This window comes from Agelaius tricolor, unplaced genomic scaffold, assembly GCF_023055355.1.
Source record: "Agelaius tricolor isolate 1412-34295 unplaced genomic scaffold, bAgeTri1.0.p SCAF_9, whole genome shotgun sequence".
Classification (NCBI taxonomy): Eukaryota; Metazoa; Chordata; class Aves; order Passeriformes; family Icteridae; genus Agelaius; species Agelaius tricolor.
This window is the reverse complement of record NW_027269269.1, coordinates 2,890,871-2,913,822: the sequence shown is the minus strand read 5'-3', so window position 1 is coordinate 2,913,822 and position 22,952 is coordinate 2,890,871. Positions and strand designations below refer to the sequence as shown.

General features: G+C 38.2%; 1 protein-coding gene across 4 annotated transcripts in view; it reads left to right on the top strand.

The window, feature by feature from the left end:
• CDK8 (cyclin dependent kinase 8) overlaps positions 1-22,389 on the top strand; it is a 69,035-nt gene extending 46,646 nt beyond the window's left edge. Inside the window, exons 5-13 of one of the 4 annotated variants that reach the window (XM_071434030.1) lie at positions 4,423-4,480; positions 7,238-7,369; positions 9,207-9,350; positions 11,314-11,383; positions 12,424-12,496; positions 14,749-14,846; positions 16,228-16,306; positions 16,429-16,584; positions 21,148-22,389. In XM_071434030.1, the coding sequence (XP_071290131.1) occupies positions 4,423-4,480; positions 7,238-7,369; positions 9,207-9,350; positions 11,314-11,383; positions 12,424-12,496; positions 14,749-14,846; positions 16,228-16,306; positions 16,429-16,584; positions 21,148-21,273 (936 nt within the window). In that variant the 3' untranslated portion in view covers positions 21,274-22,389. Of the gene's footprint in view, positions 1-4,422; positions 4,481-7,237; positions 7,370-9,206; positions 9,351-11,313; positions 11,384-12,423; positions 12,497-14,748; positions 14,847-16,227; positions 16,307-16,425; positions 16,585-21,147 lie in introns of all 4 variants that reach the window. The other 3 variants (XM_071434029.1, XM_071434031.1, XM_071434032.1) reach the window with 3 other exon arrangements.
• Positions 22,390-22,952: the final 563 nt, after the last annotated feature.

Below are 22,952 nucleotides of genomic sequence, written 5' to 3'. Positions count from 1 at the left end.
TACTTCGTATACAAATTTGGAATAAATAATCATCTCCTGCTTCCATCAATAACTTCCTCTGAGTAGCAGGAATGATGTTTTTTTTCTTTTTGTCACATCTCATCATGACATAGACTGGTATAATTTTAATTTTGTTTGCATTTTTGCCTTCAAGACAGCAATTCAGATAAGTTCTGAAGTCTAGTTTCCCCTCTGTGAAAGAACACAAACATTTTCAGTATATGTTAAGAAGCAGTATGTGACTGCAGTGTTTGTTCATAGTAGTAGTCCTGCCAAAAGGATATGAAGAAAATGCACAGCTGGTAACCTTAACATGCATCAATAGCCTTATGCAGTGAGGCAGGGTACCATACTGGGATCATACAGAGTGGGAGATGCTGTGCCAGGCATGTAAAACAATCTCTCCACTGCATTTAGCATTAGTGAAGCCTCAGCAGGAGCAATGTGTAATTTGCAGCACTGGAGTTCAAAGAAATGGGTGGCCCAAGGCAGAACAGCTAGAGGAAATCAGCAAGAATGAGCATAGATCCAGAAACAAATATAGCCTACCAAGAAATACAGAGCAGGAGAGAGCTTCAGGGTTTTTTTTAATCTAGGTAATAGGACTGAAGAGAGATGTTTGTCCCAGGAAGTGTTGGACATTCTTGCAGTGAAGGAGTGATTGTCTGTGCCTTCTGCTAATGAAGAAGAGAAGAGGCAAGGGGACTAACCTTGTTTGTGGTGTTAAAAGGAAAGGAAGAACACTGCAATGGAGAAGAGTGAAAGAGACAAGATTGCATGGAATTGTGCAGCCTTCATCACCAGACTTCAGGGTGACTCTGAGCAGCATTGTGTGAGATCAGGCAGATAGGTAAAGGTGACTGTCTCAAGTTCTTCACAGATCTATGAACCTCTTTGGGTTTTTACCTCCCTTGGTTAAAATTAGCCTGCTGTTTAGAATTTCTTTTTGCACTTTGCAAATAATTGTTAAATTAGAAGTACCTAAAGATATATCAGTGGGTTCTCTTTTCAGCAGTAATAGTGATTAAATACAGAAGAGGATTTATCTAGGAATCATAAAGAGGAGTCCTACAAAGCCAAATATAGGACAAGATAAGATTCAGTGCTGTGCCATGGTCACAAGGTCATTCTTTCATGAGAATGAATTCTCCCTCTGCTGCTGAGGTGGATTTGGGAGGAGAAGGGTGATTTTTCTTGAATTTAGTTCTATGGGATTGCCAGACACTTTTGTTGGTCTCTGAAATATTCAGCTGTACATCACCGCATGGCTCTTCACATTTGGTTTAGTTTCATAACAGGTTTCTCATTAGCATTTGTCTGGCATGCACAGATTATTTTACTGAATGACAAAAGTAATTATTCCTTTATTAGTACAAAAATTAGGGACTTTAGTTGGTAATTTGTAGTTATAAAAAATATATAGCTGCTTTAAAGTAGAGTATTTTCAGAATACAGTATAAGAATTGCAAAAACATTTTGCTTCACTTGCTCAGCCCAAGTGATTTGAATAAGCAGTTTCAACTTCAATTTTCTCTGGATAATTAGAATTAAACTGAAAATTAATAAATTCAACTAATGCTTATCCAAATTTCTCCCTTCTGCTTCTAATGACTGCTTATTTTTCTTTGCAAATAAATTTCTAATGTGTAATGAGTTGCCCAATTAGACAAATCTGGGGACTTGTTGGGGTTTTTTATCTTCAGATAGTGGATTCGATTAAAAGATGCGTAACAATAATTCCTGACACGTGTATTCACTTTTGTTAGTGGCCTTCAGTGTTTTTCAGGGATTATTCAAAATGCTTAGTATTTAGTTATATCAATACTACTCCTATACTGATTTCTAGTAGATATCCCCCTATTAAATTTAAGTTGAATGGTCTTGTTTGGAAAATTTTTTGAACAAAAAATGTTGTTCCAGTCTCTGCATACAATGATTTTAGAAATGGAAGCCTCCAGAATAAGACATCTAATATACTTTTTTTTTTTAAACTGTGCTATATTTTTACAGTGATGTGATTACATAAATATTTTTGTCTGTAGGAAAAATCTTGAGTTCCAAACAGAGCTGTTTTCAGTGAAGGACTTGTGGCTTTAGAAAAAGGTTTACTGAATATTTCAGACCAACTGAGGGTTCTTTTTTATTTTGCTGCTTTAGAATACTCCTACACAGATTTCTAAATTGTCTCTATTGTTAAGTATGTTCTGTAACTTCTGAAATGTGAGTGTGAATCAAGCTGTTGATACTTACTTTGCTGACTAGTACTGTCTTGCTGTGCTTTCTCATCTCTACCTGCCTTGACCTTAGGGTAGGAGATCTTTGGTGCAGGAATTGTTACTCAGTGCTGGGCTGATTAGTCATATGGTATAATACATATGACAGTCTTTGTGTGAATAGGACTTCTTGTCCTTACCAAAATCCAAACAGTAAAATATTTTAAGGTGAAAATATCATGAGGATGTTAAAAGCATTTTTGTAGAGTATTATCAACCTGTGAACTTGAAGGGGGAAAAATGGTACTTTATGTATTATGTCCATGTATTATATATCTGAAAAATTCTAGTGCCTGTGTAATGTATTGTTAACTCTAATGAAAACATGATAATTAGACATGTAGCTTAACACCCTATATATATTGAAGCAGGTTTTGTAAAAGATGTGGATTTGTTCTTTGAGTCACAGTGTAGCAATAGAAAGATTTCTTTGGTGAAATGATGTGTTTTCATACTTAGCAGATTGAATTGCCATAAAGTTCAGCACTAACTATGAATTTAAAGATGTATGCCGTTTATTTCTAGGACTTTTGTAGAGGCAATCTAAATGAAATGGTTTGAGAGCTGTGTGCCCACATTCTGCATTTTTTAATGTTGAAGCAATACTTATCTGGAGTGTATGCCTTTATTTAAAAAAAGGCAAAAGGGGGTGGTGGCGGTGTGAGGAACAATTTCTTCTGGAAATCACAGAGCTAATACAGCACAAGCTGGATCTGTTGTTCTTGCTGTTGGAAAGACAACAAAATATATCTCACTTTTTTTGACTACATTTTTGATAAGATCTTCTGTCCTTAACCTGTTCTCAGAAATGCAATGCCTCAGGTTCTTTTTACATATTTTGTCCAAGGATTGTAGACTTTCAGAAATCCATTTTGCAGCCTTTCATAAACAACAATAATTTAATTTCTCAAGGAAAATTTTTGCTCAAGTACTAATATTTTCTGCCTTGTTTTTACCTAATAGCAGTTACTTCTAGGTTGATATCATATTGTGGTGTTCTGCTTCTTTGCATGTGTGTTTACATTAGAGCCTGATAGATTCAGGAAGGCTTGAGAATATCCTAGAATGTGTTTAGAAAACCACACAAAGATAGTAGGATTTATTGCGTTAACTTTTAGGTGGTCTGAGCTGTTCTGCTCAGGTACTCTACCTTCAGATCCGTTTAAACTGGAGAAGCAAAGCAAGAGCTGTAACTCAGCCTTAGTACAATCTTAGAGGTCACAACTGAATAGGAGTCCCTATTTTGTCCAGGATTTACAGAACTAATGGGTATCTAAATCACTCCATTTGAGAACAAGTCTGGCATACATTATCAGCTTTACTTGTGAGTTTCTTTACTTTTTTCCCTCCAAATAAGCACTGTAGGTTTCATTATGTAAGCTGTGTTAGGAGTTGAGGAATCCTATGACTACAGATGCTGAGAATGGATTATAAGAAACAGGACAGCAGAAAATAGAGGATTATGAAGTGAGTTATCATGTTTCTAACCAGCCAAACTCTAGCTCAGTTCTTTAACTTGCTTCCATAGTAAAAGAAAAAAAGGAAAGACAGAAGAATAACATAAAGGCAGTGCTTTCCAGTTTTGCAGCTGTGTGAATTGGTAAACACTTGTAAATAGGAAGAATTTAGATGAGTGTTCTCTCCAAAATCAAGTGATATGGTATTCTCTCCAATATCAAGTGATATGTTTCATCTGTATCTCACTTGTATATTTTTCTGTGCAATGTGTCTGCAAATGTGCCTAATAACCCTGGGCAAAGCTTGCTGTAAGCTGGCTTCCCATCCCTGTGGTTGGGGTGGTGGGCAGCAGTGGGACTGCCTCCCACTGAAAGGATCTAGGGCAATTTGGGTAGAAATCTCAGCAGTTGGGTGGCTGCCAGCTGGTGCATGTTGAGGACAGACACCAGGGTGTCAGCAGGGAATGTGCTGCTGGAGCACAGCAATGCCCAGAAGAAACGAGAGGAGGATGCAGTCAGGGAGAGCCTGTGTCTGGGTCCTTGCACAGCGTTACTGTGACAGCCAAACTTGTCATTTTTATCAAAACAAAGTTGGTTTAAAACTGGCAAAACAAAGCTTAATTAACTTTTCAGAGACTAATGTTTAGGTTTATCGTGGTATATGTATTGTATATTTATTTTTTTTTCCACAGAAACCTGCTAATATTTTAGTTATGGGTGAAGGTCCTGAGCGAGGAAGAGTAAAAATTGGTATGTTTATATCTTTGATAAGTCCCAGTGTAGCATTTAAGTTAGAATGTTCTGAAGGTGCAGTTCTACCACCTAAAGTAGTCACTGTATAATACCAGTATGTGCCTGGGCACATTGCCTAAATGCTGTTTTGTGAGTGACTGGCTTCATCATATTAGCCCCATGTACCAGTTCTGACAATGAAATGCTGTAGCCTCATCAATAAAAAGTGGAAATTGTCATTATGTTTTGCTTAAGTGGGTGTTTGTGTGGGGTGGGGCATTTTGATGTGGGGTTAAAGATGACAGCTAGCTAGGAGGAAAGGAGGAGAAAAATGGGATTTTAAAATTTCCTCCATTTACCTCTAATGCCATGACATCTTGCTGCTGTTTATAAAAATCTAAATAGGGAACTACTCATTGCTACAGAACTTAAATCTTATAATGGAATCAAAGATGACAGTCAACCTACAAAATATTTTTGAAGGAGTAGGCAGGTCCCTTGGAGATGAACACAAGGGATCTTAAAAGTGCAGAAACCACAGAAATCCATGCAAAATGTTTAGTGACAGTGAATAGCTAATGCTAAATGCCTAGCCTGGGGTATACCAGGTTAGAAAGGACCCAACACTCCACACTATTGTAACATTTTCTGGTGGGAGTTACTGTTTGCAGTGAGAGGATGATTTGTAGAAGTTCAATTGTTTTAAACTAAATACATAAATAAAAATTAACAGTAGTCTAAAAATAATAAACTGTACCAGGCTGTGCATTATCATGGCAGTGCTACTAATGCACAGCCTGCTTACATTTGTTATGGTAATGTAGCCCCATTTAGAAGGGTTTTTTAAGGCTAGTTCATCTTTTTCACTTCCCCTGGTTTTCTTTTGTGAGATTACTCTTCTGCATTGTTGCTCTGTTCTCTTACTGTTTTGTTGATCTGAACTATATTGTTAGTCACTAGTAGAAAGATTCAGGGTAGGATTTTCTGGGAGCATTCAGTGCTGCTCTAGGCCTTCCCTTGTCCTATGGAATCCAAGGAGTGATGGGCCAGGGTTGAATGTTTCTGCAGATCCTACTCTGAAAGTTTCTAATGCCTTTCTGAGCTTTTAAGGTTGGCAGTAGGGATTGAGGTCTGCATAGAAAACAGGTACAGCACGGACAACAGAAGGGAAAATTTCTTCATATTACCTTACTCTTCATGGAGGGTTTCTTCCAAAACAGAGCACGTAGGTCATCCTCTGGACTCACTTTTGACAGTGGTGGTGATCTTTGCTGTACACAACTACTTGCTAGTAATTGCACATAGACCACCCATTTATTTCTTAATTCATAGTTTTGAATTAATTTGAGAATAACTTAGTAAACAACTAAATTAAGTCAGACTCCATTAATGGACAGGTGAAAGATTCTGTATTGGGCCACCAGTCCTCTGAGCCATCCATTCCCAGCAGGGAAAGAGGGAGGGGAACCTTGGATTTTGAAGTGTGTTATCAAAATGTAGATTTTTTTTTTTTTCTTATTTTCTTAAGATTGCCACAGCCGTTAAAGAATGCAGAAGTTATACACATACCAAGGGCTTCCACTTTTCCAGTGTAACTAATTTTTATAAAAAATACATAACTGGTATTTAACTTAAAATAATTTTTATAGTCTTTTTGTGTCACTTTGGGTCATAAATTCACTTTCTGCCAACAATTTTCCTTATTATTCATAGTTATTAGTGACTTGACCAATTTTGAGTAATTGATATTTTAATGTAGAAAACTGTAAAATGTTTCTCTTTTTAAATGCCTTAAAGCAATCATAAATAGGAATGCATATGAAAAAATAATTAAGGATTGTGTAGTCAAGTTAGAGACCCATATTTACACTGCAGTGTTCCCTCACTGGGCTATAGCATGTAGGTCCTTTTCCCTCAGGGTAGCTACTCATCTCATTTCATTCAAATTTTTCTCAGCATATGAATATCCCTACATGAGAGGGTCACTCTGTCTTGGGATTCGGGGGTTGGTGGGTCAGGAAAGCAATTTCGTGGGAGAAGCTGAACATTTTAGTCTCTGCCCATTTTTCCTATATGACTTACATTTAGTTGTTCAGACAACCTTCCTAGGCAGTTGTACGCTACAAATTTTAGGAAGCAGTTTTTAATGATATAATGCCCACAACCAAAATTTTAAAATCATAGCCTGAATGGTATTTAGCACTGATATATTGATATTGGAAATGCATCTTGATAGAAAATCAGCAGGGAGGCAGATGCTGTTAGGCTTAGGTGCTGTTTTTGTGTGAGGGAAGTCTTGCCACAGCTAACTTCATGAAGAGGGAGATTTTGTCATGTACACGTATGTATTATAAATCATTCTAACCTTTGCAGAATCTGCATTTTGCTTGCTTTAAAAATTGCTGCTTTGTGAAAAAACATCCTGTAATAATGGGAATATTTTACCAGAGAACATCAGGTAAAATGAGTCAGGATTTACCAGTGTCCTGAGGAGTTGATGCACTTCTTCAGAACAATGGTTAATTCATTGTTGTAAATGACTCATGTTAGTAATGATTTATAATGATATACTCCATAGGTGATGCCGTCCAGTAACTTCTACAGAAAGAAAATCTGCTCAGAGAGTTCATATCTGCTACAGTCTGCCTTTGCATTTTATTTAGGAGTGATGATAGTGCTAACAAGTAAACTCAATCAGTTTGTTTAAAAAAAAAAAAAAAAAAAAGATTGCTAGTTTCCCTCAAATTTTAAAGCATCTCTCTTTGCATTTTGCAGCTGACATGGGCTTTGCCCGATTGTTTAATTCACCTCTGAAGCCTTTAGCAGACTTGGATCCAGTAGTTGTAACCTTCTGGTATCGAGCTCCAGAGTTGCTTCTTGGAGCAAGGCATTATACCAAAGCTATTGGTAAGTAAATTGGACAAAAATGTACTGTTTTGTTCTTTATGTAAACTGTACCCAAATATTAAAGCTTTGATAAATTGTTCAAAGGACTGTAGCTGAGTTAAAGGTATGTTCCTTGTTTCTTGAAGAAACATTAATCTTTGACAAATTGATTAGTTTCCTGGGGTCTCAGGCTATATATAGAAATGAAATATATTGTTGGGTTTTATCTCCAAATGCCCTGCAATGCAATCTAAGTTTGTGGCTTTCACACAGGACTTTCATAAATGCTGTTAGGGGCTATAAAAATACGGAAGCATCTTTGAACTGCTAGTAGAATTTGTATTAGGATGACTGTGAGACACAGTGCATTAAATTCATTGCAGAGGTTATTACCTAGTGTAATAAAGATATGCAATAAAGAATGTACAGAATGGAGAATATAGTGGCTGCACTGAAGCTAAAATGTAAAATTAAGCTGCATTTTAGCCTCTCTGTGTCTTTGAAAAAGACAGCTGACAGATGGCCAGAGCTTTTGTGGGCTGTATAACAGGGGAACAGCCCAGCAGCAAACTGGAGGGAGATTAGATTCACTTTTACTGCATTGATCAGCTTTGCTGTGGAAAGGAGAGAGACTGTAGGGAAAAGCACTGGGAAGATTTCTCTTGCTGCCTGGTTTAAAAGATGTGTTAAAGGCTGGCAACCAATTCTGGGAGCAAGTAACTTCCCTAGCAGCTACTCTGCTTTGCACAGACATGGAGGTTGTATGTCAGCATGCTGTGTTGTTTTTCTGTAACCTGACAGTCTTCCTCAGAACTCAGTCTTTTTTTCTTGTTTTGTTTTGTTTTTTTAAAGATCCTATCTGTGTTTCTGTCAGCAATTCTCATGTTTATGCCTAAAATGTATTCTTGTTTACTTTTCTGTTAATACTGTGTTTCTTTTATAGATCAGATAAATTTTTATATGCTCCTTCAAACTGCTTAATTTGTTGTGTTTTCATGCTTACTGCTGTTTCTTCTGATGGCAGCGTGTGAAACTGCATGGGCAGTCATAGCCTTTAGTACATAGTTTTTTCAGTGTAGATAAAAAATTACTGTGTAAAAACACTGAGTAATGGAGTTATGCTGTTTGCATTATTTGCTTTTGTCCTTGTTTATGACCTTGTTCATTCAAGGCTCAGTGTAGCACCACTTTGAGTTAAAAATTGTATTTGTATATACTAGAAAAGAATTGAGAAAACAACTGGGAAGATTTAGGAGATCTGATTATTAGATAGGAAGGCAACAGTGAAAAGAGAATGGTTGTGGGGTTTGGGGTTTTTTTTAATGAATGTTGTGGAAAAGTTGTGAGTGTGTGGGCTTGTAGCAATTTGTGTGTTACTCTCTTTCAAGGTGTTATTTGGTTTTTACCAACACCACTACTTTTCAGCTTGTATTTATGGGGTCATTTACTTAAACTTGGCTGCTCAGCAGTTGCACATTTCTTGGTCAGGACAATGTGGCACTGAAAGAACAAGATGCCGGTTGGCTTTTCTTTCTTGGTGTTTTGTGTGTTGACCATTATCCCAATAATTTCTCCTTCACTTTTATTCTTAACCAGAATAATTTTTTACAACGTTAAATGGTAACTACACTTCAAAAACCCCACAAAAACTCATATGCTATTCTCTCAGCTCCTGTGTAGTTTCTGAATTGGGTACCTCCATTCAAAGCTAAAAGAAAAAGTTGAGGAAGTATTGCACTTCTACAGTAGAAACTTGACCTTATCTCTGATAAGCTAAACACTAACATTCTACCTCATCCAGATGGTTTTGGAAAGATTCATTTGTTGTTCTTTTTATTTCTGTTCTCCTTTTTTAAAGATATTTGGGCCATAGGGTGTATATTTGCAGAGCTGCTAACATCAGAGCCAATATTCCATTGTCGACAAGAAGATATCAAAACTAGTAATCCTTATCACCATGACCAGCTGGACAGAATATTCAATGTAATGGGATTTCCTGCAGGTACATACTGTATTTTTTATCACTGCTGTTCAAAGAAAGATATCCATATTGCTTTCTTTGCATATGAAGGTGGCAGCTGATCAAAGCAGCAAAGCTGTTTAAACACAATCTTTATTTCATGAGTTATAAATCTAGAATCCAATGGTCAAATTAGGTATGTTCCCTTTTATTGATGGTAGGGTTATCTTTGTGTATACATGTACCAGTGCTTTATTATTTTAAAAGAGTGTATTTAATGCTGGGTGATTAAAAATGAGAAGGAATATTTCTACATTGCTTCAGTACTGATTATTGATTTGCAAGGTGACTGATGATTTATGAAACCAGGCAAAAAATACATATATTTAGTGAATATTATGAATTTATTTAGCTCATGCCAAATTAAACATAGCATTTGGAAGTAATGGAGGATATTGATTTCCCCCCCCACCTGGTAGAAAACTGGTGGTATAGAAAAAATTTCTTTCTTCCAAGAACTGGTTGTATGAACCAAAACAAATTGCAGTGGGAATATCACTTGTGTTGCATTTTCCCCTCAGTGTTGGTCACACTTTGTTTTTATGCAGGCTGCCTTGCTTCTTCAGTTAATACTTTGTCTTCTGGCGTTCACATGATTGCAGGAGTCATAGTAACAGGGGCCTTATTTTTTATTTTTGTTTTGTTTATCTTTCTCCTCACTGCTTGTGTTCCCTGCTCCACTATTAATTGTTCGGGGTTTTTTTTGTTCCTGAACTTGCCTCTTCCTTTCACATGACTTTTGTGGTCTATATGTTTGTGTTGGTTCTAGAATTTTGTTATTAAACATGCTCTTATTTTTGCTTTTGCCTTTTTTTGGTGTGTATGTGCTTCATTTCTTCTGTACTGCTCTGTGAGATTCATGGAAATGTTGCCTTGCATATTGTCTCCGTAGTTTTACTTCTTCAAGCAATACTGTCCCCTTCTGCTTTTAAACTAGAATTTTACCCCGTTATACTTTTCTTAGTTCATTTGGGTTTTACATTGGTTCTGTATTGCTTATATAAGTAGATGATACTCTCATTTTGGTTTTCTGATTGGATTAATGAATCCTTTCTAATGGTCTGTGTTTGACCTTTGGAGTTCTTTGGTTTTTTCAAGAAATGCTTTTCCTTCAGTTGCAGCTTTTTTTTGCATTTTAATTGACACTTGCCATATCTGAAACAATTTCTCATGTCTATGGGATAGGAAAGAGGAGAATACTTTGTTTAAGTAATAATTAAATAATTCTATCTTATTTATTTATTTATTCAATGCTTTTAAACTCAGTGTTCTGCAGTAGTGATCAGACTTAGTAAATATTTGAATTGAACCAAATTAGTTGCCCACAGAGCCTTTTCAAGAGTTAGAGCTTAAGACATTTGAAGTTAGGTGCTGGTACTGAATTTTTTGTTTTATTTTGAAATCCATTTTGGCCTTGGTCTACATTGAGGTGAATTATTCTTCATTTTGAGTATGCAAACTTTTCTTAACTTTTTGTTTAATAACAGTATATCTTACTTTGCTGAAGTACTTCTGGGCAGTTTCCTGTAACTAAAAGTGCTGTCAGAACAGAGAATCCCTTAGAAGGAGACAGGGTTTGCTGGAGGTCTGTGTACTCCTGTCCTGAGATCACAGCTGTGTCTAAATAAATTTGGTAACAGTCCTGAAGGGTTCAAGCTCAAGGCCTGATGTGTTTTTCTTCAGCATTGTTTTATGGCCACTGTAGCTGGCATATTTTTTTCAAATTCTTGAGTTAATCAGCACCCAGCTGGAGCCTCTTGGGTGTTGGTATGATTTCTTGTGAAGAGATGATGAAGGAGTAGGAGCTAGGGAGTACAAAGGCATAAGACTACAAGGTTAGAGAAGTAGAATGCAAAAAAAGCACATATCAAGGCTGTGGAGATACTTGGAAATGCTTTGTTTTACTCAGAGAGAAAGGAAGAAAATAACTAATACTGCTTTGCAGATAAAGATTGGGAAGACATAAAAAAGATGCCAGAACATTCAACCTTAATGAAAGATTTCCGGAGAAACACGTAAGTCTGTGTTGAGCTTTCTTAATAAAGCATATTTTATATATCTTTCCTACATTGCAAGAAATTTCTTGCAATTTGAGTTGTTTTCTAAGTAGATGCCAAACAAGGACTGTGAAATTGTTATGACTTAGATTGTGAAAAATGAAAAATAAAGTTGTTTCATAACGGTGAACTTGGCCTGTTGAGGTGGTGTGGATCAGAAGAGTAGCCAGAGGCTGTAAAGGGTAAGGTGGCAGCTGTGAAAAAGGTGGTGCCAGTAAGACCCCATGCAGCTCTGAAGTTTGCAAAGCGCAGTGGGGCAAAGCACAGCTGTTCCCAAATCTGTGGTACTGGCAGTGATTTTCTGTAATAGCTGCTTAAAAGGGGTCTGGTAACCTTATACCATTTCCAGCAAACAGTGGGTATAATTGTCAGGTTTGATGTCTAGGGTAGCTTACAGTGACTAAAGAAGAAAATGCCCTTCAGCTTTGCTGTCACATTGCCACAGGCTAATACCTGCACTTAAAGTGCCACCCCATCGCCTGATTTCTGTGCTGAGGCATTTGGGGCTGTTTAATTACATGCATTTCTTGCATCTGCCATGTAATTGCAACCATTTAGAAGCCTTTTTTTGAGCTTCTCTTCAAAAAGTAAATACGTGAATGTTCTTGTAGCAACCTGTAGGTTGCAGGAGAGCATTTAGATGAGCTTATTATATATCTTCACTGCCATGAGAAATACACAGAATCAAAGAGTGTAGTAGTGAAATTGCTACCAGGCAGTTTAAATCCAGTTGATAGTTTGCTGTCTGCACACTCAGGGTTAAAAGTGTGCTTTTTGTGTGGGTATGATATGCTTTTATAAGGATGTGAGGGAAACATGCCTTTCTGCAGTTGTCATTTTTAAGCAATCTGTGGTGTTGATAGTTGTGGTTTTTCCCTGCTTATTGGATTTGCAGGGAGACTAAACTGTTCTTATTAATATGTTTTATGACTATCAGGAAAATTTTGCAGTATCAGTGTTTTGCATATTAGAAATATCACTTCTGATTCCTTTTCTAGGTATACCAACTGCAGCCTTATCAAATATATGGAAAAACATAAAGTTAAACCAGATAGTAAGGCATTCCACTTGGTAAGTTCCTGCTGACATAAAAAATCCCTTGTATATGTTACAGTTGTTTCAAGTAAGAGTTGAGCTAGTGTTAAGTCCACTGTAACTAACTTCATAAAGTTAGGAATAACTGATGCTCCGCACTCTGAAAATTGCAAAATCACTTTATCTTCTCACATTGATGAAATATCTTCTCACATTGATAAAATGATTCTGAGTTTCATGTACTGGATTACGTTCAAGCATCAAGTAATTTTGAAGTTTTTGTTCTTTAAGTCATATTATAGTTGTGTTAGCCTGTAGTTAGATTTGCAGTGTTGCTGCAATCCTTATTAATTTTGCTGCTTTGCATACTTTCAATAGTTTACTTTTACTTTTAAAAATTCCTATATGCCTGATTTTTTTTGATTGTCCTGTGGTTACTTTGGTCCATATAAACTGTAGTGATTGTCCCATTAATAGATGATGTATGAAGTTTACTGCATTTTTATTGTGTCATTTAGTCAGGTGATCTTTACATCAAGCAGTTTTTAAAATAGAAAATATTTGTAATAATATGTAGAATGATTGCTTCTGTGTGGCATCTGTACAAGGGGGCAGAAGTTTTGATCCCTTAAGTGGATAATGGTTGCACAATCATTTTGATTTCTTTTTGTATGGCTGATCATGACCAAGACTTGTTATCCTGTGATGGACAGCTCTAGAATCCAGTCATGACAAACGATGCCAGTATTTTGCAGTGCTTTTTATTCATGTTTTTCAGTGTGTTGGCAGTTCTTTGTCATGTTTTGCCTTTTCCTTTTCTGGCTCTTGGCAGTGCTTTTTGAGAGAGTAAGAATTTGCTTGTTCAACATGCTATTCTATAAAAACTTCATGTAGACTCAGAGCGCTGTGAGTTCTTGTGGATGATGTGAAAAACAAAACTGAATTGATAGTGGTAATTCATAGTTATCAAGTTTTAACCATGCTGTCAAAACTGAAGGCTGAGGAGGGAAATGTACTTTCTCAACCTCAGCTTTTGAAGTATGGAGATTTGCATTGCAGTTATGAATTCTCACATGTAGTTATGAATTTCTCCTAGTGAAAGGAAATTACCAGTTCAGACTTAGATCATGATACTGGATCTTTTTAAAAAGGTGAAATGTATGAATCCTATAAAAAGCATGAGTAGGAAATGTAAATTAATTTTATTTACATATGTATTTTCTTGTTTAAAAATACCCACTGCAGGTTAAAAAGACTTTGTTATAAAGTCTTGGACAATATGTCATGGTGTAGTTTTGCTTCGGACACTTCATTGTATAGTTGAAACATGAAAACTCACTATTTTTCTGTGTGGTATCTGAAGGTTATTTCATGTTGCTTGTCCAGCACAGCTGTATTCCACACAGCTGCTAGGGTGAATGGAGAGAAGTATCTGCATGTACAGCAGACTTTTTGAATAAAAACCGTGTAGTTTAAGAATGCATCGCTGCAACTCAGCACTAGCGCTAAATAAAATAGTTATGGTTTGGTGTTCCTAGTTCACAAGCCTCATCTGGGGTGTTGTGTCCAGAGGAGGACCATAAAGGTGATCAGAGGTCTGGAGCACCTCTCCTCTGAAGACAGGCTCAGAGAGCCGGGCTTGTTCAGCCTGGAGAAGAGAAGGCTCCCACAAGACCTTATAAGACTTTTCAGTACTTGGAAGGGAGTCTCCAAGAAAGCTGGAGAGGAGCATTCTTTTGATAGAACAAGAGATAATGGCTTTCTAATGAAGGAAGGTAGATTTAGATTGGACATAAGGAAGAAATTCTTTATTCAGAGAGTGATGAGGTACTGGAACGTGTTGCACAAAATTCAGGAAGCCCCATCATTGGAAGTGTTCAAGGTAAGGCTAGACAGGGCTCTGAGTAACCTGGTCTAGTTAAAGATGTCCCTGCCCATGGCAGAGGGCTGGACTAACTGACCTTGAAAGGGCCCTTGCAACTCAAATTATTTTGTGGTTAAAGGTGCTAGTACATTGTGGAAACTTTTTGAATGGTTTTGATAGAACCATTGACTTGTGACTGAAACTGAGTGTCCTGGGCTTTGCAAGTGAAAATAGGTGTCCTTTGATAGGAAATGAAGTTACTATTTTAACAGGGGAGAAGAATGTGGTTAGGCCATTTATGGTTAGGCTTTTGAGTTCACACACATTTGTATCATCTTAACTTCAGGAATACAGTGAAGTTTCTATAAATGGTTTTGGTAATGTAAAGATGGTTTTTTCTTCCATTTTTCTTTTTTCTTTTCAGCTTCAGAAATTGCTCACTATGGATCCAATAAAGAGAATTACCTCAGAACAGGCTATGCAGGATCCTTACTTCTTGGAAGATCCTCTTCCCACATCCGAGTAAGTGGTCAGTTTATTAACCTATCAGTGCATTCAGAGATCCTTTCGAGCTGTGCCTTCTCTCTGCCCTAAGTATGTTTGTGAATATATAGCTAAATACTGGCTAACAACCAAAGAGAGCTATAACCACTAAAAGGCCATTCGTGGTTTTTAAAATTAAGTAGCATTTTTATTAATCTCTTGCTTTATGGAACTTTGATCCTATTAGTTGCAGCACTAATCTTGTTACTCACTGACAGGTTGATTATGCATGCTACAGATCTTGGTAGACAACTGCTAAGTGCCCGCAGGTCCGCTTCTCTGCCTCAGAATGCCAGATGACAGTCTCTAATTAGTTTACATTTTTGTCTTAGCCTTTGTTGTAAATTCACTGGGTGGGGAAAGTCAAGTCTGTGTCTCTGTGCTGTCATCCTTAACAACTTAAATCCATTTTCTGTAGACACTCCTCTTTTTTGTTTGCACAGGCGGATTTACAAAAGGGAGAGAATTTATGGACAGTGAATGATTTCATTAAAAATTAAGCCCTTCTTCCAAAAGGCTAGCCAGAGAGCATGACTGTACACCCTTTGAGGAAAGCTATTAGTACATCCTGTCTGTGATTCTCTACCCTTATGTAGGGAAGAATTTATAAAATATGTATACTTATAAGGAATTAATTAAAAATGAAATTATTTCACTAAAGCCTGCTGGATTATTTATAGCATTTCCTGAACTGTCTCTGTGATTTAAAGTCTTGCGAATGATTGCCTGTTACAGAAACTGTTTTTAGGATAGTGTTTGGCATTTTTCTCAAATTTAGGTTGACATTTTAATGTGAATGCACAGTAAGTATTGCTAACAGGTGTACAGAGACTTTATTATAAATACATTCTACTGATGAAGGGCAAGTAAATATTAGCTTGCACTAGAAGTAGCAAATCCATGTGGACTGTGAGGTATGAGTTGATAGGTGGAATTTCTAGTTACTTTTAAACTTTTTTCCAGGTTTTTACTTTTAAACTTTTTTTAATAGTCAGTGACGTTTCCAGGAATATTTATAGTTAGTCCTGAGACTGTGAATTACACAATAGCTATAAGTGAGATAGCTCTTTGTGCCCTTGTAGATACCTAACAAGTGATGGACCTTTCTAACCAACAAAAAAATTACTGGGAGCTTAAGTTAGTGTATAAGCGTCAAATGAACGTTAAAATTGAATATGTAAAAATGATTATGTTTTTGCAAAGTTTAGAATATGGTGATAGTCAGGGAAAACTTCTCCCTTAGTTGCAGCTATTAAATGATGGCTTAGGCAGCTTGAAACTATCATGGGTAAAGTGTGAATCTTACAGGTCTTACCCTTCTGTTCTAATACAGTGATAAATAGACTTTTTTGGGGGACAGTGTTTTTGCAGGTTGTCAAATCCCTTACCCAAAACGAGAATTTTTAACAGAAGAAGAACCAGATGATAAAGGAGACAAAGTAAGTACTAGAAGAACAGTATCATCATGTTTCACTGGCTTTTACACTATTTCCTGATTTTATGTTATTTCATGTACTGTTTTTGAGTTGAAATTTTTCTTTGTGTTTAAACAATTGAGAAGAACCAGCAGCAGCAGCAGGGCAATAACCATACTAATGGAACTGGTCATCCAGGGAACCAAGACAACAGTCACACACAGGGACCCCCACTGAAAAAAGTGAGAGTTGTTCCTCCTACCACTACCTCAGGTGGACTTATTATGACCTCAGACTATCAGGTATTTTGTTTTATTCACATATTGTGTATTTGTTTTTCATGTTTAGAGCAGTGTTTCTTCAAACTAAAAAAGTAATTAGGTAAATGTCACTGTATTAACTGTTACTCTTTGGCTTTTTTTTTTTATTCATATAGTTGATGATTTGTTAATATCCTGATGTTCTTTAGGTTAGCAGTAAGAGAATTAGGATCAGACATTATTAGAGTTACTACTAATTCCCTTCATATTAGGGAATGCTAATGGTTAATGGACCAGGAGCCTGTTATGCTGTGTTCTGTATCAGCTAAAAATGCCATTTCTTGCTTGAACAAACCTGCAATGGTAGGAGGCAGGATGTTGCAATAAAAAAGCTGTGAAATAAGAATCTGAACAAGTGTTTTAGTCGGTTAATGGATGTGGAAGCAGTATTTTGGATGACAAAGACTTGGCATGATGCTGTCATAATCTCTTTTGAAGATCAAGGGAGATTCCAGGTTGAGTAAGCCAAATATTACAGATCTGAAGACAGGTGAGGTGGTGGCAGTCAATGAATGAGGAGGATGAGGAGGCACATTGGGAAAAAGCACTTGAGGAAAACATGAGAAATGTGTTCTGGCCTTCCTGCATTTGAGCTTGTGGTCAGACATTAAGAAATCAGAGCCAGGAGTATAAGAATATCTTTGTCATCCCAGCAAATGATACCTGAGTTTTTGGGTTTGGATAAGCCTACTACTGGAGATGGGGGAGAAGAGAGTCAAGGACAGAACCTTTAGTTAATACAGGTTTAGAAATTACAAAAGAGGAGCAGGGAAGACTTCAGATGATTCACAGGAGCAGTTAGAGAACAGCAGATTTTTCCAGCCTAGGGAATAGGGGATTTCAAGAGGAGGCATGCTGCTGGAAGTGTTAGCCTGCAGGAACTGACCATTGTGTACTGCTTCACATGGAATGCACGGTACAGGGGGCCAGACAGTCTTGGATGAAATCAAAGTGTGGGGAACTTGGAAACTACTGGCAATGTTTTCAGTTAATTTAAAGGTTGATATCTAAATGTGAGACCCTGATAATGGAAACCCACTTAGCTGGGCTTACAGTCTGTAGCAAAACATGGGGAGAGGTAAAAACAGAGTCAGTAAAGCTTCTGCTGTCAACTTGCCTTTCAGTTTGATACAGCTTCTCCATGAGCCACCAGTGGGCTTTGAAATCTTGTGTTTCAGAGTTTGTTCCTCCAAGTACCAGATAGCCTCAGAAGCTGCCTGGGGGCATTACCTTCATCCTTACCTAAATCTGTGTACTCTCAGCATTGGCCAAAATTTGAAAGTACTACAAAAATGTAAAATAAGATCATTTTCAGGAGCTTTATTGTGAGACTCTTCATGTAGTCCCCAAGTGCCTTTGTTCAGTTTATCCCAGGACATCAATAGCACATCAGTTTGCAAGTCATTCTGATTGAACAATATGCATTTTTAGAGCTGTTTGAGACAGTGGTGAGCCTTAACTATAATTCTGCAGGGTAGGGTGCCTCTAAGTATAAATGTCATCTTTCTTTTAGTAGGATTATCCATCACAGGCACGCTTACAGGAGTTTCATCCCTTTCAATCTGGCAAGCTGCAGTCAGTTGCTGTTTTGGCCTTTTAATTGGCTCTTTCTTCCACTTCTTAAAAACACACACACAGAGCAGAAGGCAAATGCAGCTGTAACTTTCTTAATCTTGCCCTCAGGTGGAGTCACACATCTAAGGAGGTTGATTCAGAGATTGTGTGTACTGTGTCAGGGAGCCCCATTTACATGCCCTATTTACATGTCCTTCACCTCATTTTGCTGCTGTACTGGGGCATTTTGAATTAACTTCAGCTTCCAGTTCTGTGAGCCAGAGCTGAGGTTTGCTGGCTGACAAGTCAGAGAAATCAAATTGCTTGGCCAGAATTGGCATTGGTTTGTTTTCAGTTCATGCCCATCAGAATTTTTGTACTCACAGATAGCCATCCTGGGATTACAGCTGGGGGCAGCCCTTGTTGACAAATACAATTTCAGAATACTTCTCCCTTAAGATATTGATAACTGCTGCTTTTCTGTCTCAGGAGCTCTTACTGCTAACTTGACTACTCCTGACCAGTCTTTCTGCTGTCTCTCTAGCAGGGAAAATGCCTAGTTTTCAAAAAAATATATCCTTTTATCCCTAGCCTTGCAAAGAGACAGTCAGTAGATTTGTTCTGATTAAGGTGTCTGGAAAAGATGATAATCAAAGAGAAGAGACCTGAACTTGCTAGTACTAGAACAAAAGCAGTTAAGAGTTTCCCACTGATGGTTTCAGATCTCCCTGAAAAAAATTCCTCACATTTTTTGCTTCTGATCCAGCAGCTTGAGGAGAGGGAAAACAAACATTACAATAGAGCCCTCTGTTTTAATCAAACACCTGTTCCTTTGTTCTTCATTTGATTTGCTCAAATTCCCCATATAAAGCTTGTGAAGAAGGATTGCCATCTCCTGGGCAAGGCACACTAAGACAGTTTCTGCATTCACTCAGAAGTCAAATCACTCTCTGCAGGGCACATTGACCTCATATCCTTTTCTGCCATGCATAAAAATAGTAGACACATGGCACACAGACTTGCCTCCTTGTTTAAATGTTCAATGTGACACTCCCAAAGGCAATGTGATTAAGCAGGCTGGAGCAATTCCACTACCCTGAGCTTTTGCTTGGGATAACCCTCTGGGTGCTTAATGGTATTTAGAAAGGACTGGATATTTACTTTTTTTCTAAAACAAAAGCCATTTGTTGCTCTGGGTGTCATGAAGGAATATGATTTTTCATTGCGTCTGTCTTAAAATGAGATCTGTTTTAGAAGTCAGGATGCAGGGAGTGTTTTGCAACTGAAATGAGTGGTCAGTTTTAAATGGTTAAACTTGTGATGGTTTCCTACACACAAGAGCCACACATGGGCAGAACCAACATTCAAGACTTCTGCTCTTTGAAGTATATCCTGTATTTGTAACATGGAGAAGGGTGACCCCGAGCTGTGACCCTTCTGTTGATGAGTGCCTCAGTGTTCCTCTCAAGACTGAAGGCAAATGTCAACAAAGTTCAGTCACTGTGCTAACGGTGTGGGTCAGCAGTGCTGGTTTATTCCCACTGACATTAAGAGCTGGTCCAGCCATTTCTCCCCCTTTTCTCTAGAGGTGTTAGCTCAGTCCTTTGAGTGTGTGTTATCAAATAGAGTATGCCTTTTTTATTTCTGCCATCATCTCAGCTTCCTGGGTATAGCTTCTGTTCTAAATGCTGTACAAGAAAAAATTGGGGTTTTTGTTTTATGACTTAATATTTTACTTTCTCAGGGTGTTGGTTCACCACAGTTTTTTCTTATTCAGGTCTCAGTAGCAATGCCCTAGTCCTGGAATAGTTACTTTTTAGAGATTTCCAGACCTCTTCTAGGAGTAGCTTTTCCTAAAAAACATAGTATGTCCTGTGATATCAAGAATTCAGAAGCTACACAGTTTCTAAATGCTCCAAAGTTTGTGAGGGCATGTAAACCTTAATGTGGATGTATACCAGCACAGTGATGTACTGAAATTGTGTTAATTTAATGAAATGTTAAGTGCTACTAAGTGGTCAGATACTTACTGAAATTCTCACAGGCAGTCCTTCTTTCCTTTATAACACATTATCAGTAAATAATAACTTTTAGGTTAAAATTGAAGTAGGCAGTTCCTGGTTTGTGGAGAGCTTCTTGCAATGATGAATGCTCCACTCAAATAATTGTGGGAATGCTGGTTGAAAGGGGCCTCCGCAAACCATCTAGCCAAGTCTCCCACTTGGAGCAGGGCTGTTGCTAGTTCTCACTCAGGTTAGCATGGCTTTAAGCTGAGTCTTAAAAACCTTCATAGAGAGAGAGCCCTCACAGCCCCTCTATGGGCGGGTTCTTCAGTGCTGTACTGGCTCCTTGGTGGTCCCTCGTCCAGTGTCCCACCTGAACCTCCCAAGCCACAATCTGAGGACATTTTTGCCTGAAATATCTGGTTCCAGTGAGGAACATGTCACTGTTGTCTTTAAACTCTCTTTTGAGCATTTTAAGGCTGCTGATGGATGACACCTTAGCCCAGCCATGGTGCTGTCAGCCTGTGGTCATGCAGAAGGGTAGCAAGTATATCCTCTATGTGTGAAAATCTCCAGAATAAGGCAGAGTGGTTCATCAGCAGTAAGATGCCTCACCTGGACCTCCACCCCAGCCTACCTTCCTGCTAGGAGAAGGGAGCAGGTGGAGAAAACCACTGCCGTGAGTGGTGGTAGCCCAGTGTCACATGCAGGCGCACAGTAGCCATCTGGAGGGTTGGCTGGAGGTTTGACTGTGATGCGTGAAGATCCCCATTAGGGTAGATAGCAGAAGGCTGGCAGCTCTCACTTTCTTATCTGGTATTCCTGATGTCTGTTACCTGCTGCAATCAAAGTGGAACAAAGCCTGGAAGTGCAGCTGCTTTCAGACTGTGTGTGCTGGGTGCCCCTTGAAGAAAGGAGTCATTAGGTGAAACTGTCTCTCCGTGTCTGTGTAACGAAGGGCTGTGTGTCTGTGCTTTCCCCCCTGCAGCGTTCCAACCCCCATGCTGCCTACCCCAACCCCGGACCAAGCACATCGCAGCCCCAGAGCAGCATGGGGTACTCAGCTACCTCCCAGCAGCCGCCGCAGTACTCGCACCAGACGCACCGGTACTGAGCCGCACCCGGTGCCACGCCGGCCACGCAGCTGCTGCCAGGAGCCCGCCTTGGGCCGCAGAATGTACTGTACGACCACACCTCCCACCCGTCCCACTGCCACGGGGCCGGGGACTCCCACCTTGTACCTGGTTTTGGGGTTAGACTTGAAAAGGAAGTGCTAGCACGGTTTGTGTTGTGGATATGCTACTTCTGTAGTTTACTTGACATGGTTCAGACTGAGCGATGCATTTTTTTCAGTGACAGTCTGTAGCAGGTGAAGCTGTGAAATGTGCTAGGGGCAAGCATTTTTGTTGTCGTATGTGGTGAATTCTCTTGATGTAACAACTTCATCTGACCGATAGTACACGACATCTTTGAACTGGTACTTGAAGCATACAGTATATGTTACCATGGCAAAAAAGCAAACTAACCGTAACTCTCAGACAGTTTTGATAGACATTTATTTTTAGTGACTTTTGTGGGTTGGTTCATTTTTCAGCTAGATCGATGTTTTATGACCGACATGATTGCTACAATGAGATTTTTTTAAGAACATGGAAGCGTTTGCGTTTTTTCCCAGCAATTACAAGCGTCCCAAAGATTTATTTCCAACATAAGTTTTTGTTTTTGTTTTGAAATCTATGACTTGACTGGTATTAAAGCTGCTATTTGATAGTTAAATAAGTATGTTGTCATTGATATAAACATGTTTGGTTCAGCAAACAAACTAAAATGATTGTCATAGACAGTGTTTTATTTTTTTCCTGTTGGTGTTAATGATTTGTGAGCATGCTTTGGGATTAAAAAAGCATGAATGATATTTCCTAAAAAGGTGCGGCATCCATTCAGATATTTTGTCATGATTTTTGAGAACCAGCTTGGTGTAGTGGATTTTAAATTTTGTTCAGTTTGTTTGGTTTTTTTTTTAAATGTTCGCACGTTGTTTAGGGGTGCCATTCCTACTGCAGAGGAACAAGATGTTAGGAGAGCCTTAGAATTTATGAGGAAAAACTTACATACAATGTACTGTATCAAACTATTTTACATGAATGACACAAGTATTCTGAGTAAAAAAAAAATCAAACATTGTTAAAACAAGGTGTTATGTAATAAATTTATTTTTCATAAATCTGCATTATGACCTTTGCCTGTATTCCTTTTTATCATTGAAAACCCCCTGCTCCCCCATTCATACATCTATATCAGGTTGTGTCCTGAGAAACAGCATTCAGCAGGACTTTATCTTGCAAGGCAGGCTTCCATTAACTGGTGAGAAGGATAATTTTTCTTTTAAACAGCAGGAAAAAAAGTGCATTACTCTTGTTCTGTTCATGTAGCTGATGAGCTGGAGATACTCTAAAAGTGGGTTTATTACTAGTGACATTTCCTAGATCAGACAGTTCCTTTTCATCTACAAAATCCAGAAGCATTCCTGTCTGGATGTTCTTCTGAGGTTTCTGTAGCTCATTCTTATTTTGGTAGGTAATACCACACCATGATTTTGACATAAATATATGCAATACACGCAGGATATTTTTCTGCAGGTGCTTCATGTAGTGTGAATATCAACTGGTGTGATTCATCTTCATGCACTGAGATGCCAGTGGGGGGCAAAACAAAACCCAAATCGTTATTCTGCCTGAAAGGCAAAGCATGTTTGATGTGAAGATTAAACTGCCTGACTGGATGGACTACAGG